The 16,847-nt window shown below is 45.2% G+C and overlaps 1 protein-coding gene and 1 long non-coding RNA gene across 4 annotated transcripts in view; one reads left to right on the forward strand and one right to left on the reverse strand.

Moving 5' to 3' along the window:
• The window catches only part of NEK6 (NIMA related kinase 6), a 48,804-nt gene that overhangs the window by 30,312 nt on the left and 1,645 nt on the right, over nucleotides 1-16,847 (forward strand). For all 3 annotated transcript variants that reach the window (XM_021413792.1, XM_021413793.1, XM_021413791.1), the window contains exons 6-9: nucleotides 27-135; nucleotides 1,387-1,494; nucleotides 10,122-10,216; nucleotides 14,616-14,729. In XM_021413792.1, the coding sequence (XP_021269467.1) occupies nucleotides 27-135; nucleotides 1,387-1,494; nucleotides 10,122-10,216; nucleotides 14,616-14,729 (426 nt within the window). The remainder of the gene's footprint in view (nucleotides 1-26; nucleotides 136-1,386; nucleotides 1,495-10,121; nucleotides 10,217-14,615; nucleotides 14,730-16,847) is intronic.
• LOC110406831 lies at nucleotides 2,878-10,115 on the reverse strand. The gene is made up of 2 exons (XR_002443590.1): nucleotides 8,833-10,115; nucleotides 2,878-8,558 (listed from the first exon to the last, which is right to left on the reverse strand). It is a non-coding gene; the product is annotated as an uncharacterized LOC110406831 (long non-coding RNA).

Below are 16,847 nucleotides of genomic sequence, written 5' to 3' on the forward strand. Positions count from 1 at the left end.
GATCTTTTATTTATTTCCTTCCACAGTATTTTAAGAAGCAGAAACGGTTAATCCCAGAAAGGACGGTGTGGAAATATTTTGTGCAGTTATGCAGTGCGGTTGAACACATGCACTCCCGCAGGGTGATGCACAGAGGTAACATTAATTCAGTCTCTTTTCACTGAATAATAATATAATGTTCCAATTAGTAAGCGCCTACATTCAAAAACAATTATGCTGATGTTCAGCCAATGCATGTTTAGAGAGGCTGGAGCTTGCAAGATGGATTTCTCCTTCTGTCTTTTTGCCTCATTGTTAAAGGATTCAGTCCGAAGTGAGTGTGGTATTAGGAAGATGAGCTGCTTTGTATTCCAGACACTGATATTAAGGAGAAGTGTCAAACATGCCATTAGAAAAGTGTCAGAAGTAAAATGCAGAGACTACTGGATACAGTGAACTCTCTAAGAAATAGTCTTCATTGTATTAGTTGTGACCTTAAGGAGTTTAGGAGACTTTTCCCTCTTGCAAGCTTTTCTCAAGTATTAATACCAGTGTGTCCCACACTCTGATAGCCTGTTCTCCATTTCTGTTAATTATCTTGAATCTCTTATCTTAGAACTTTTTGCTTTGATCTTTATCCAAAAATTACGTTGCTTCTTTCAGCATAAATTAAATGCTTAGTGGAGGACCTGGCCCAAGAGGTACAAATATCTAAAACACTCTAATACCAGCCTCTGCTGCTTTTGCCATTTCTTTCTTTCTTGGAAGTAGTGAATTCTTAACTTATGTTTTCAGCAGTGTGATACCATTTTTGCTCCTGCATCCATCCCTCGTGTAGCTTATCTGTACCTGAATTATTTGTACTATAGGTAACTGAAATGTGGAATCCTCTGCGTTCTGTCAGTCATCATTACAGTCTGCTGTAACTGTGAGAAAGAGCCTTCCTAACTTTTAGCCTAATGTGGCTACTTGGGAAACCAGGATTCTAGTAATTTTTACAGTACACAAGCAAAATGGGCTGTACAGAGCCCGGAATTTAAGAGTAGTAGGACAGTAATTTGTGGGTGGTGGGCAGTACTGTTTCGTGCAGGAAATTGTTGTTCCCCAAAGGAAGTAAACTTCAGCATTGCTTTGATTGATTCCATAGTTAAAGAGGTTGCTGCTATTGTGTGATGCTATTTGCAATCACTTTTCCTCCTTTTTTGTGTGTGTGTGTTGAGAAGTATGCTCTGTTGCGTGTGTATGGAACTTGAAGTCGTGAAAGACTCAGCCTATCAAAGCTGTAAGGAAAAATGGTTCTGTTCAAGTCTGTCCTTTACAGGCAGTGCTCCAGGCTATGTTTCTATTGCTGTATTAGAACCAAATAACCTTTTGTGGCTTTGACCTTCTGCCTTTTTCTTCTTGTAGACATAAAACCAGCCAATGTGTTTATAACAGCCACAGGGGTGGTGAAGCTGGGAGATCTTGGATTAGGCCGGTTTTTCAGTTCTAAAACCACTGCAGCACATTCCTTAGGTAAGATGATGATTCTCAGCATTAAGCAAGCTCTGCTGTACAGTTGTCAGCTGTGATGTTCAAAGGAAGTGGTATCTGTTGTCTTATTATGACAAGTTTGGTTTGGTGGGCACGTACATTATTTTCTGTGATGTCCTTTTTGAATAGTATTGAAATGGATGGAGTATTCCTATAAAAATTCTTAGGTGTTTTTTGCTTTAAAACTTGCTCTTGATGTTTTGTTTTTTTTTTTTCTAGAATGTCTGGCCTGTTAAAGGTGTGTTTTGTAGCAAATGTAACAAATGCAGCTTTTCCACTCTAAACAGCATAGTTGCCTGCACTCTACTTACTAGAATTAGATGTTACACCACCACTGTTTCTTAGCAGATGCTGCTCAGCTGTCTTCCCCTGAACAGGGACCGTGATGCTGTCTGAGGTGAGGGAGGTATTTAAGGCCCTCACAGCTTGTCTGTGAAGTCCCTTTGAAATTCGGCTTCAGCTTAATAGATGCAAGTTTTCTTAATGCCTTCCATGTATCTGAAGGTTGTTTTCCTGCTCAGCTGTCTGTGCAGCTGATTGTTCCTGCCAAAGCATAGTGGTCTACTTTTATACTTACTGAACTGTATCCTGATTTCAGACTCTCATACTCATCTCTCTGAATTTTTATTCTCTGCTATGCATTGGTTCATCCCAGATTCTTGTTATCCACAAAGACAGCAGCATTTCCACAGTTAATGGATATATTCAACAAAACTGGGGCTACCAGGTGTCTTGCAGGACATCACTGGAGGTAGCCTTCTGTTACACAGTGAACTGTTTTCTGACCAGTTTTGCATCCATGAAGTGGTTTCATTCAGGCAGATTTCAAAGTTTACTTATAAGCAAAGTTGTATGTCTTTGTAAAAGGTTATAAGATGTCTGTTTCTTCTCTTCCCTACCTCTAAGCCCCTGGCCTTGTCATGGAATCAGAGTGATATGAAGTTTTCTGGACAAGTCAATGGAAAAAAAAAATTGTAAATGATATAAATACAGTTTGTAGTTAATAGTGTTATCTTCTCATGTGTTTGCAGGGAAGTAACTTCTTGCACCATTTTAAAATTACAATTCCAGTAAAATTTCTAGAAAGTAAGCAGAGTATAAAGCTGTCAAAGCAAACTGATTTCTTACAAAACTGAACCTCTGTGCGTGTTCTTACAAGAGAAAGTAAAAACTCTAGAAAACCAGAGTGTATGCTTTTTCTCACATCCTGTAGGAGAATTCTTAAAAAGCACTTCTTGTTTCATGTATTCTTCTGTCTGTTGAGGTGATCAGGAAAAATCCTTTCCTTGAAGGAGAACGTAATTTCAGCATGAATCAAGAGATAAATAATGATGGTTTGTTAACGTGAAGGAAGCACATGGAAACTCCTTCATAAAAATTTTATTATTAGCATTAATTACAGTGCTGTGGAAAAGTGTACATTATGCAGAGCTCATTCTTTGGCTTGCAGTATAAAATCTTTCATAATTGTTAGTTTTGCTCTAAGTGCCTGCACTTGAGAGGTGGTTCGTTTTTCCATTCGTGTTGACGTGTCTGTTGAGTCAGGCCCTTCCGTGTTCCAGCGGAGGAGGACCCTTGCTCCTCAGCACGTAGTGCGCTCTATTGATTTTGGAACACAGAATTTCTTTGTTTCCCTATTTGTCTTCACCCGTTCAATTTCCTCCATTGAGTGCAACTCTTGCTCTGTTGTTTCTTTATATGAATACAAACTTAGTTGAGAGTGATGACACTGGGGCTTCTAAGCACACAAAGAAGGAAGATGTATGCCTTATTTTGTATGTGCTTAGAAGAAGCTTAGGTATTCCTCCAGTTAACTTTCATAAAAGGTTAGATTTCCCTTTGCATGAAGTTATCCTAGGATACGTGCACTAAACTCACAAGGTTAAAATGAATCCTCTTCACAGAAAGTTATAACCTCATCATCTGAGCAGGCAAAAATGTGACTGTCTAATTATGTGATGTTATCTAGTCTGACTGCTGCGCTTACTACATTAATAAGAATAAATTGGGGCCGGGAAGCCAGCTGCACACAGCAGCCAGGCCCATGGCTGTCACCAGCGCTGCTCTCTGCTTTTGAGAGCTCCTTAGGAAGAGATGGGCCTCCTCTGCCCCTCCTCACCAGCAGCACCCTTAAAACGGGTAGGTGGGATGCAGAGCGCTGCCAGGCAGCAGCGAGCAGATTTGGAGGCAACATGTGCTGTGTGGGGACGGGGAGACCGCCGCTCACAGTCCTCCTTCCAAGTAAAAGGAGCGCATTTGCAATCAAGAAGTACTGCATGCTTAAAGCTGTGTTTATTTGTTTATCATCCGTTTGCCAGGCACATAGGCTGTGTGGCAGCAGGAAAGCTTCTGATCCCGGTTTTGGCATGATGAAGACGTTTGTGTCAGTAGCCGTGAGGAATGGCAGCGCAGGCCGGGCTGAGCCGGGTGCTCAGTGCAGCCCTGTTGCCCCGGCAACCAGCCCAGGCCTGCCGCTGGCCACTGACCCATGAATCCAGCGTGGGGCTATGCAAATAGAGCCATCTCATTTCTCTCTCCCGTTGCATTTGCCAACATCGGACTGGCATAAAGGGGTGTTCGGCCACGCCACGACCCGCCTGGCAGGTGTACCACTGGGCCGCCGTGCCGGGGATGGGAGCCGTAATTAGAGCAAGGAGCAGAATGAACGTCAGATGAATTACCAGGCAGCAGATCATATTTGTCAGGAAAGATTGCATACATAAAAATTAAGTGACAGTACATGCCGGGGTAATGAAAGAAAAATGAAAGATTTGCCCGTACACAGCTCAGGAGAGGCTGGTGAGCCCTGTGCGATGGCGGGGTGGCTGCTCTGGGGAGCTGGGCACCTCCTGCCCACAGCCGCTGCCTTCTGCTGCATCCCTGGTCTTCTTTCCCCCGCTGCACACCACCGTGTCCCCGGAGCAGCTGTGTGGCACTGCGGGCAGCACCTCACCCCAGGCCGTGCTCCTTCATGCTTCAGCACTCCCAGGGCTGAGATGATCCCGCTCTGCCCTGCTTTGTTTGCAGTGCCCATTCGTGTCCAGGCTTGATTTTGGTAATCTCTGAGGAGGGCGTCCAGAGGTAGATCTGGTCAGCTACAGTGTGAATAACAGGCATGTTAGAATAGCCCCGCTGTTAGGTTTTGCTATAAAGCCTAATTACTTATAAATATTACAATGGTATTATAAATAGGGAGCATCTAAATACTGCATGGACTTTGGAAAACTTAACAATAAAAGGAAATATTTTATTTTAGTAGGAGGATTAATAAACACAATAAATGCAATAAATACAGAGGATTTTCATTAATATTAAAATGGGCCATTTAACTGTGGAACTGAGTAACGTGCTCGTTCTTTTGCCAAATAAAGTTGGCTTATCCAAAGCTTCTGATTGGCTTTGCATCTTGGAAAGCTAAAACTAACAAGAGAAGAACTTCATACAGTATAGCCTGGTCTTGTAGTAGATGACTTGTTAATCATTCTTGGACAAGAAGGAACTCGGAGCAGATTCCCCTTTTGGGATGTGTGCAAGGCAAGCCTTCTGCCATGGGTCGGTGCATAGGGTGCTACACGTCCCCCCAGTTTCCTGTTGGATGTGCAGGTGAACGGGGAGCAACTCTGCTGACACGAGAGGAACTCATTCATAAATAGGTTGTTTGTTGTTTTTTTCCTTTATTTTTATTGGCTTGCTGAGCCAGTTTGTCATCTTTTTTTTTTTTTTTTTTTTTTTTTTTTTTTTTGGGGAGAGAGAGACACACACACACAAGAAATCTGGCTAATATTACAACAGCCAATATTCTTTGCATTGCATCTTGAGAAACTTTGGCTTTTGGAGTTGCTGTTCATGTAAGAAACAATTGCTGCAGTTACTGCAGGTATATTGCAATACCTACATGTGGGAATTGTGACTGAAAGTCTTGTAAGGTTGTGTCTGTAACTTAAAAAAAAATTTGAAATAGCGATCTTAAATGAACAGGTCTGCTAGGAACAACTGAAACACTATGCAGAAAATGTTCTACTTTGTAGGAATAATTAGATTAACTTTTGTTTTCCTTGAGACAATTAGTCTGGGTACCTTACTGAGATTTGAAGTAATTTAAGGTACATTTTAATGCCTTTCACTTCAGCTTCATTTTTATTTTGCTTGGCATAATCTGCCAGGGCTGTGCTTGGGACACAGCCTGCTTGTCTCCTGTCAAGCACTCGCAAATCTTCAGTGTTTCTGCCACTAATGCACAGCTGAAGCAGAGGAAGCACTGGCTGAGTTGCTCTCGTGGTTTCTCTGAGCTGAGCTGCTCAGGTTTCGGGTTGTTTCGTTTGTTCGCTTTATAATCCCGATGTAAAGAAAAGCTATATCAAATCTAGTTTTTATGATTTAACGTTTCTTCATCCATCTAAAGAAGCTTATCCTTGACAGCTGAGAACATGGGAAGCTTTGTGTCTTCTCACAGATCGCGGAGGACTAAGAACAGCTAAAGTCTCCTGAAAATAGGACAGAATACAAAAATTTATTCCTGAAAGTTGATCTAATTCCCAAATTATTCTACAAAAATATCTGAAATTATCCCCCAAGTAATGCAAACTTTTGGAGACTGATACTTAAAAACCAGGCACCTTTTAAATAATGCTGAGACTTCTTGGGAGCCCGTGATCTTGTTTGGAGAGATGAGGCAGGTGGGAGAGGTGCCCTTGCAAGCAGAACCGCTTCCCTGCAGTATTTGCACCACCAGGTATTACTAAAACCTACTGAAATATTTTTCATAACGTCATGGCACATCTTACAGTGTGTCTTGAGTACTAAAGCTAAGCTAGTCGCTCTGAAAATACTGTGTTAATATCTTTAAACTGCTTTACTTTTGTTTGTTTGTTTTTAAGAACCGAATTACTTGTGGATGGCGTCGCTGGCTTTTGAGCGTAGCTTTTTGTTTTTTTTTCATTTGTAATGAACGTGTTTCAAAAATCACAAGTATTTCAAAACATGGCAAAGTTTGTTCTGACAGGAGCGGAGCATCTCTGAAAGGAGGGAGCACTTTAATCAGCGTTACCCCTTTGAGGCCCACGTTGCGCTCTGATATGTCTTGGTTTGAAACTGGGAATACTCTGTAAAGATACAGTAAAGGTCAGAACTTGTTAGGTTCTTTCATAGGCAAAGCTCTGTTGCCTGCTGTGAGAAAGTAAAGCGGTAGGTTCTGAAACACCTTTCAGCTCCATATTGAAGATTAGCTGGAAGGTGCTGGTGAAGGTAAAGCAATAAAAGCTTTCCGTATCAATTGTTTTTGTATTCTTTAGCCAAATGTGGCTGTGGATTTTGATTAGACTCAAGAAATCCCTGTATCTTACAACGTTTTTCAGGAAATGTGCAGAGCCTGTTAGATAAGTGAGAGATGTTTGCACTGACTTCAGTGTGCTGGCACTCAGCCTGAGGTGCGGGAGACCAATCTGTGGTATGTTACGTTCAGCTCTTTGTAAGAGAGCTTCTGAAAAACATGGATCAGATTTTCTCTTATTTTTGCCTGTGAGCAGTGAAGTATAAATTTCATGGGAAGCATCGATCCCTGGCTAGACTGTATTTGTATGGGGGGAAGCTCTGTATAGAAAATAACAATTGTGTATGTACAAACTCAGCCACTGTCACTTTCACAACAAAACTCCTCTGATCCTCTGATTCAAGCTGGAAAATGTTTTCAAGATCATTGAGCATAATCTTCCCTACATACTGAGCACCCTTCTGAGTTAGAGGCAGTGCAGCTCTGCACCTGGCTTTCCTGGGGCAGGTTTGGGAATTCAGCGCGGGGTATCTGTGCTCGCTGGCTGCTGGAGCTGCACCGTTACTCGGTTTGTTTGTTTGTTTGTTTCAAACTCTGTTTCAAAGCAAAGCTATGTGAGTTTTATTTCTGAAATAACTTTGCTGCATTTGCCTGTGTGTTTTCCTGGAGAAACAAGAGACTGCTTTTCATCTAACTCAGAATAATTAGCACTTCCCTCACTTGGATGTTGCACGGGAGCCGTTCTGGCCCATGTGGGTGTTTGAGCTGCACACGCAGTGCTTGGAGGGTAGGAAGAGATGTTGTTCTGAGATCTTTGAGGCAGGCTGATATTCAAGTGAAGTGCTTTGACTTCCAGGAATAGAATAGGAAGATGCTTGCTTAGTCATAATCTTCTGTACTGCTCTGCAACCTTTGTAACTTTAAAGGCATTACTCTAGCAGCTGGTGATTAATATTAGATCTGAACAATATTCTGCATTTTCAGCTGGGCAAATGCCAAAGAAAGTTTCTGATTAATAGTCTCCGATTAGGCTATTCTTGTCAAATTGACTAATGTGATGCAATGGTGAGCCCTGACTGATTGCATTGGAAGTCTTGTGCGGTTTTCTAGAAGATGCTCATTATAGGAGATTCCCATGTAATGTTGGACAGGGCATAAAGAGAATTGGGCTTGTCAGTCTTTTATCATGATGGTTATTTAAAAATTAATGCATCAGTTCTGAAATGCAGAGCCCTGCTTGTTCATATATTTGCTGACAACACTACAGTAATGATAGGTAAATGTGCAAGGTAGACTTCATAAAATCAGATCAGGCATGGACTGCTCCACAGACCTATTAATGTAATGGAACAGACTAATGCACAAAAAATCAAAGACGGACTATAACGCACTCATCCATGTTATAAACCCTGTCATTTTGCTCTGATCGAAGGTTGTTTTAAGGCATTATCTGAAACGACAATTTTAGCCTACCAAGCAGAGCCCAGCTCACATGGGAGGCAGGACCGTAACTTTAGAGCCCACACGTTGTTATTTGCTCTGAGCTTGTCACGCAGTGACCCAGAATAACTGATGGCAAGAACAGCTCCTGCTGGAGGCCACCACTGGCACCATGCACTCTGGAGCCTGCGGGCGTCGTGCAGTGAGGGCTGGAACGGGCTCCATGCTCACTCCTGCAGCTCCGTGCCGCAGCGCTGCACGCGGCTCCTTTACTTGCTGCTGGTGAGGGCAGGCTCTCTTCCATCTAGATGTCTCTTCCATCTGGTCTGGTAGGTCTCTTTCAGATTTGAGAAGAGAAGAAGCACTGAGTTAAAAGTTGCTTACGTCTAATGGAGACTTCCAAACCAAGAACTTCATATAGTGAGTCGTTCTTTCTTCTTCAGTTGCGTGTTTTTAAGGAGGAAAATACTCTAACCAAGTGCAGTTCCTCTACGCAAATCTGGACAATGTCTGGGTGTCTATCAGTGATGTATCAGTGCCTATCTCAATGGGCTCGTGGCCCATGTTTTGATTTTGCGGATGACGGGAATGCAACCAAGTTTTGGACTCACCTATTTACTCAATGCAGCGTGCTCTGAGCTCCAGGAGCCCGAGGTGATTTTGCTCGGGTCTCGCACCGATGACAGCAGCACCCTGCGTTGTGCTGGGCCGTGTGCTCTCTGGGGCGGTTTTGCCTTTCAGGAGCTTTCCACTCCAGAAGTAATTTGTTTCCTCCCGTGTGCAAACCCCCAAGGAAAGCAGGGGAAGGTGGTGCAGCTCTCCCCCCTCTGCCTCCAGCACCGTTGTTCATCTGCTCAGGAATCTTTCAGCTGTCTGCAGTCAGGGCTTTGGATGAAGAAATTGCAAACTGAAAGTTACAGGCAAAATAAACATTCGCCATCTTGCGCGAAAGGTCTTTAATTAAGAGATGGATAGCTGGAATGCCAAAAGCAAAAAAAAAAAAAAAAAAAAAAATTGACAGAGGACGGGAAAGCACGAGAAAGGAGAGAGCGTAGAAAGTCCTTGGATGTTTTAATAAATGATGTATCTGAGGATTATTTGATGTAGTTGAAACTGCCAGGATGTCTTGTATTTTCAGTACCACAACTGAAACTTATTTAGGATTTTAAAAAGAGCCTTTTTGAGGCTTTATTAATAGTTTCCTGCAAGTCCTGTCCAAAATGCTGTAGTAAATTTCTTGTGATAAAACGCAGACTTCTGGAAGTACATGGAAATCCCACAGCTTCTAACAGGGTTGGAGTTGGAACAGAGCTAAAAAGTTTGGAATTACTCTCCTGGTTCTTCGGAAGGTTGTGGAATACGAGTCCGGTGCCAGGCTTGTCCCTGCTCCAGTAAATGTCTCCCGAACTCTGAGCAAGGGCACCCCTTCATCTGGAGCCGGGCTGTCGTGCTGCTCGTGCAGGATATGGCAAATGAATGCTCACTGATGTGCTGTCACAGGATCCTTGTTTTGGCGGTGCACATCTGTGACATCTAACTTGTCGTTTCCTGCGCCGCTGAGTGAACCAAAGGAGAATGATCCTTTATGGTGGCTCTGCCCGTGGGAGACACCGCAGCGGTGGCTCGGGAGGGAAGAAAGCTTTCCTCGGATTTCCGAAATAGAAAAGATGCTTTCAGCAATGTTCAGCAGTCATCGAGCCTTTCATGCGGTTATATTTTTGGTTCTAGATGAGAATATGCCTTTGAAAGCACGATTTCTTTCCAAATTCTTGTGCCAGACTCCTCTAATGAGCTGTTTCTGCTAACCCTCACCCTTCAGCTAAGTCAAATTTCTGTACTGTGCGGGTTGCACCGTCTCTTTCTTAGATGGTAACTCCTCATTTGTTCATTTTCTTTGCAGTGGGAACTCCATACTATATGTCCCCAGAAAGAATACATGAAAACGGCTATAACTTTAAATCCGATATCTGGTCTTTGGGCTGTTTATTGTATGAAGTAAGTATCTTCTTCTTTTCCCCGTTTGTCTTAGCCACGCGGTACAGTGATTCAGCAGTTGAGTAGGTCAAAGTTATTTTCTCTTATTTGTTCAGAAACCTCATGAGAAGTTAACTCTTCGTGTTCATGGCGTGATTTGTGAGCACGAACAACAAGGGAATTGTGCCACGCAGCGCGGTGCTCGCGCGAAGTTAATGTAGTAGGTCACGGTGGATGCTGAGGACAGAGACACAAAGAAGCCAGTTTACTGCATTCATTCTTCCTACTGTGAGCAGAGCTGTAATTAGGGCAGCAGATTCGTAGTTTCTTCTGAATACCATTTGTTCTACAAATAGAAAATTCATTTGAATGTAAGCCACTGGTTTGTCTAATCGAATTCTGACTAATTGGAATATCTTAACTCTGAGAGCTTCCAATAAAGAAAAGCAGAGTTTTTACGTAATGTGAAATCACCATTTCTCTAACTGTGTCAGAACACAGCTGGGATATTTTCCAGTTGTACATTGTCCTGTAGACAAAGGCAGGGTGACAGAGTAAGCACTCCCTGATTGAACTGCATGATTTGTAGCTTTTTTCTTAAAAACCAGTTTTCATTACATGTAATAAGTACAAGTGTCTTAAAAATAAGCGCTAGGATTCTGAAACAGCACTGGGAACGTTGTGATTTTGTTTCTAGCAGGAATCGGAACAAAATTGTAGTCTCTTATCATTTTAAATGCACGTATCTTTTGTGAATTCAAGTGAAAGTGCAAGTCAGCATTTACCAAGTTTTATCCTGGCCCAGAGAATGAGAAATCTCTGGCTTGTTGGATTGTAAAGCTACAGCTCACATCCTCTTCGGAAAACAGAGCTCCAAGTGTCAGGGTCACGCTTTCCTGAGTTACTTGAAATTATGTGAACTGATGAGATTTTGTTCCTCGCTGCAATGTCTTATAACCGCATGGAATGAGAGAATAAACAGGAAAGCAAATGGTTTTGCGAGTGAGCAGCTATGAAAGCAGTGGTAGTTAAGCATGTAATTCAGATGGCTTAAAAAAATGCCTTTTGGGACAAGATGGTATAAAAGTAAATGCTCGAATCATAGATCTCTTCCCAGCAGGAGGTCAGTGCTTGTCACTGTTGATCTCCCTGTGGGAAGGATGCTTGTCTCAAACAACAAAACGCTTCTGCAGCGATGGGACCTGGTGCTGTTAGAGCATGACCAGGCCCCGAGCCCGGCAGCGCGGTGCGTGCTGCTTCGCTGTGGGCCGTGTGGATGAGCAGGGCAGACTGGTGCTGGAAGCTCCATGGAAGTGATCGGTGCAGTCTGCTTGGAGGATTTCGGCTGTCCCGGGGAGCAGCGTGGTGCTGCGTGGCTCAGCCCGTGCTGTGTGCGGCCCAGCCAAGGGCAGTTTGTCACAGAGACTTGGAGAAGTGCGAGCTTAAACTGAGCGTTTGTGTGCCTGTCCTCAAATTCTTCTTAGCTATAGAGAAAGAATGCAAGAGTTTGGATAATTCCTGTAGAAAAGCTGGTATTTTCAGTGGAGGATGGCTTTGTTTGTGACGCTTCTAATGAGACACTGGGATGAATTTCTAATGAAAACTGGGGTGACAGAACACAGCTGTGTGTACCTGGGTCTCCTGTGACCATTTGGAAACGAGTGCAGAGACTCTTTTAAGTGGGAGCAAGGGGAAAGAACCTGAACTCCAACCAAGTTAGTTACTATTTTGAAGAATTCCAGCCACGTGTCGTTTATTGGGCCTAATGAGGAGCTCCCAATGTAGGGCGTTGAGCCGGGGACGTGGGACTGGCCCAGGCTGCTGACAGGGAAGTGCCCCACGTTGGGCCGGGCCGCGCTCCTCAGCACACAGCTTCTCGGCGGGCACCGTGCAGCATCTCTGAGACTGAGGGCGCTGCTGGAGAAGGGACTCCAGATTTATGCAGAGAGAAATATTTAGCGTTGTGCTAAGAGATGTTTTTGTTGCAGGCAATATGGTCCCCTTATGGCACAGTAGTCTTAGAGCTCCTCATATTTCAAGGAGCTGAGTTAATTGCGCACTAAACAGTAGCAGTTCTATAATAATGTGAAAGATCTGGCATCCAAAGCATTTTTAAATGCACTTCCTACGTAGGTAAGCCTTTACTTTGTGAACAGGAGCTCGAGAGCTTGCGCATTCCAAGAAGGGCTGGACGGTTCCCAATTTTGTGCTCACCACATAAACAGCCACTTGACTTTTAAAACTTTTTAGATATTGGAAAATTGAAAATCAAATTCGCTTATCTTTGAAAGAGCTGGGTTCTCCCCCCCCCCCCCCCCACTGATTCCTTGTAATGAAAATCTTTTTCCATTTGGCTTGAAAGTAAGGAAGCGATGTTTGTTTGGTTATGAGTCACTTCTGATATTTCTCCAGATACATTGTGCAGATAACTGCGGGGGGATTTAGTGCACAAATTGCCGTCAGAGACGTGCGTGTCCGGTGGAATCCGCTTACAAAACACTGAGGGGTTTGGGACGTGATGTCAGATAGCACCGCTTAACTTTGACATTGATAATCATATAGTGATTGTTATTAAATCTTATCAATACGGAGGTCGCTGTCTTCATCCCTCACTTCCTGTAAAAACCTGTCAGCAGGATCGCTTTGGGGAACAAAAATAAGTTGTTAATTCGCAGAATGTAGCTGCAAGCAGTGACTTTAGCAGCTCTGGCAAGACCATCAATTTAAACACCAACGATTCCTGCATGGGAATTTTTTTAACCAGTCGTCCTGCATGGTGGTCATTTCCACTGGAGATCTTGCTGTCCTTCAGTAATTGCTCTAATCAAAATGCCAGAAGCAAATGCAAACAAAGCTGCACGAAGTGCTGTGAGCGAGTGCACAGCGCCCGTGGTCGGAGCCGTGTCAGCCAGAACCGCGGAGCAGCGCTTCCCGCTGCAGCTCCCACCCGCCCCCAAAAACCTGCATCGTTTCCTGTTAATTCCTTCTCTTTTGCACGTGACCGCTTCACTGCGTGTGGAAAGCCAAGTTGATGGGGATTGAAAAATCCCTTTGAACCCAATGGGAATTATTGATCTTTCTGCTGAAATCTGGGAGACCCTGTTTGATCTGTGCTGGCCGTGCGTGCCCTCCCTGATGCGCCCGCCACCGTTTTTCTTGGAACATCTTTGTGTGCTGGGTGCTCCACTTCGGTGTAACTGATGGAGCAGTTTGCTCTCAGTCTCTAATTAGCAGTTTGCCCGTTACGTTATGACTGGAATAGGAATACGCCTTCACTTTTTTGCCCTCTTGTTTGCGTGGCAGCTGTGGGCAGTGTGGCCCTGGGGCTCGGCTCCCAGCCTGCCCTGCTGCTGTGCCGCCTCAGGCCCCGCCGGGACCGCTGCCCCTGGGTGGACGTGTCCTGTGCCACGCTTTGTAGGCTCACAGAGCGTGCCTTGCAGCGGCTGTTCTCCTGAGGCTGATGGTTCGGGGTTCGTTTAGACCGCCTGGCCAAGATCCTGCAGCATTGAGGATTTTCCACGCGGAGACACAGTTTCCTTCCTGACACTTCGCTGTCAGATAAACAGCTCTCCATACGGAGCTGGGAGTTCTTCCCCACAGGAGCCTTCGGTCGTGCTCTCCGTGCTGTGTGCTCGGGCTGTTTACATCAGACATCTGTCGTGGGTTTGGAGACACAAATCTGGATTATAAAGCAGAATCTAAAGAGGACAAAGATGAGGCTGAGGAGGAGAGGTTCTCTGGTTGGGCTCCCAACTCTGCCTGGGACGTTCTTTCCTAAGCTGCAGATTACCAGGGGAAGAGGATATTTGTATTGAGGTCCGGTTTTAAAGGCAGAGCTGCATCACTCTCATTTATAAGGTTCTTTTTATTCTGGGTATCCAAATTCAAAATTAATCCACTTATTCCTTGTAGCGGTTGATCAAAAATTTACCAGTCACAGAGAGCGAGTGCATTGGCAGTTCTGAACGTGGCAGTAACCGAGGAGGTCTGAAACCACAGCGTTACCAGGGGCAGCAGAGCTGCTCTGTCAGAAGGTGGTCACGTACCCGAGAGGTTCTCGCAGCCATCTTTGAGCCGCTGGGTGTCTGACGGATTGCCCTACGGCACAAGCATCCCATTTCTCACTTCAATTAAGAGGAATGTTTCTTCTGCATAGGTGTGGAATTGCCCACTGACACCGTGTCCCACATCTGCAGTGTTTTCAGCAGAAATAACCGCAGTGATGGGGAAGTGTGGGGAGCTCGCTGGGTGCCGAGGCCCAGGGCTGCGTGCGGGGCTGCCTGGCTCTGCTGCATGGGCTGGCGGAGCAGCAGCATCGCTTGCTCGCTGTCAGAGAACAGAATTTGCTCTTGCAGTGGGCAGTGCGGAGGGCTGTTCATCTTTTCCTTTTCTGAAATGCTTTCTGTGTTTTTCTCTCCAGATGGCAGCTCTTCAGAGTCCTTTCTATGGAGATAAAATGAACCTGTTTTCTCTTTGCCAAAAAATAGAGCAATGTGACTATCCGCCTCTTCCAGCTGAACATTATTCTGAGAAGGTAAATTGGGAGCATTTGTGCAGGGGAAGTGGTGGGGGTGCAGGGAAGAGCCCCCACATCCCGGGTTGGGGGGGGTGGGGGCTGCGCTGCGGCTGCAGCTGGCCGGGGAGCTGCTGTGCCTCTGAATATCAGCACACTGAAGTAAGACAGAAAGGAAGATTTCTTAATGTGATTTCTTAACATGGAGAGGATTTTGAGACTGAAAGTCTGTTACGTTGGCAAAAAACAACAATGAACCGTGGGAAAGCCCTCTCCTTTGCTTCCCTTCGCTTAAAATAACATACCATGAAACTGTGCTTAAATTTACTTTCCTGCAGTCTTCAGCTTGTTACAGGGAGGAGGATTGTTTTTTACTATTTACTTTTTTAAAACAGGCAGAAGAGGAAAACAGTTATTATAATAAGATAAGTGTTGATACCCCGAGCTGCGTAAGGGGGATTTTTGAAGTCTGGGTTTTATGCATATGAAAGCAAGGGATGGAGAGCAGTAGCTGAACTGGACTGTATTAAAAAAAATAGAATATCTGCTGTGCATTGCTTGCTCTGTGATGTTGCACTTGGGCTGCAGACACCGGGGTTGTTTTTATGCAAGGCTTTTTGAGCTGTTTTCTTTACTTTCTCATTCAGTTGTTGATGCCTCCTGTTTGAAAGGAAAAGGCTAATGCGATTTTCGATGTTGTTTTGCGTTTTGAACTGTAGGCTGTGCAGGGCTGAGCTGCTCGGGCCGTGGAGGAGTCTGCCCAGACTGCACTGAGCGTCCCAGCTCCGAGCCCTGGGCGCAGTCGTGGGGCGGTGCTGTCCCATCCCCTGGGCCGCCGCACAGTTTACATTAGTTCCCTCTTGCTAACAAACTCTTGCAAAAAGAGAATTGCAGAACTGTTGTGGAAAAGTGGGTTATTTTTTTCCCAAGCTGCTGTAGCAGCACGTCCCGGCTCTGTGCATTCACGTTTGCCGTGCTGTTGTAGCGTGCAGCTCAGGATATGCCTGCTGGCAGCAAGAATTAGTGTAAGTTGACAGATGTGTTTCCTGTCTTTACAATTACTGTCTGTTTGCCTCCCTCTGGCAGTGCTAAAGAGTGTGTGTAGTGTAGTGATACAATCCGGGGTGAGAAGGATGGTTTAAAGCTCAAAGGCGCCAGGTCCCAGAGAACCAGACTCCAGATGGTGTTCATGCACTATTAACAGAATGCCTGACAAAGTCTGAGAGGGCTGTGCCGTTGGCTGTAGCTGTATGAGCTGCTGCTGCCTACGTGAACCACAAAGAGCTCTTATTTCCTGAATCTTAGAACACGTCTCTGCCATGAACAGTATTTGTTTTCGTGCCAGTTTTAAAGGTTGGATTTTCAGATGCTTTTGGGGTGCAGAGCTGAAGGAAAGGTGTCTTGGTGTCTTCCAGCAGCCGAGTGGGATGAGCCATTGGGCAGCAAGCCCTCGTGCTGCAAGGCTCGGAAAAAGAGCACGGCAGTGCCTTCCTGCAGCACTAAGTCACACCAGCAGGAATCGGAGCTGCCCATGGCAGCTGGTTGTCCCCATGTGGACATGCTCATTTTCCTTAGGCTGACAGGACGGAATCTTCGGGCCCCTTGGGAATTGCCAGTGGGGCAGGCTGGGTGGTGGTGAGGGACAGCCGCCTTTCCGTCCTGGGGTAGAGATGAGCATCAGCCAAACCAAGCTACCAGTGTTTGGTGACGTGCCCCCAAACGAAGCCCTGCTGCAGGGTAAGCTGCTGATCCCCTGGATCCTTGCATTGTTGTAGATGAGCAGGACAGAGTGCTCATTGAGGAATGCCCACGCGGGCGGTGCTGCCTTTCAGTGACAGCCTCCTGGCTGCGGCCTTTTCTCCGGTCCAGCTCTCAGGATGGACTGGAGGAGTTGAGACTCATTCGTTTTCTGTCTCAGAACCAAATGCTCTGGGAATGGTTGGCACCAGCTGGGGCTGCGTGTCGAGGCCAGGGCTGCCCGTTCCTGCTGGGACGGCTTCAGGCCCCGCAGTGGGTGCTGAACCTGGTGCACGGGGCGCAGAGCTGCGGCCTCGTTTGGGTGCGTTCAGTAATGCAGCTGAACTGTGTGCTTGATAGCTGTAGGGTCATGCTTTTAATTACCATTAAAATAATTGGCAC

The sequence above is a fragment of the Numida meleagris genome, chromosome 16, assembly GCF_002078875.1.
Source record: "Numida meleagris isolate 19003 breed g44 Domestic line chromosome 16, NumMel1.0, whole genome shotgun sequence".
Taxonomy (NCBI): domain Eukaryota; kingdom Metazoa; phylum Chordata; class Aves; order Galliformes; family Numididae; genus Numida; species Numida meleagris.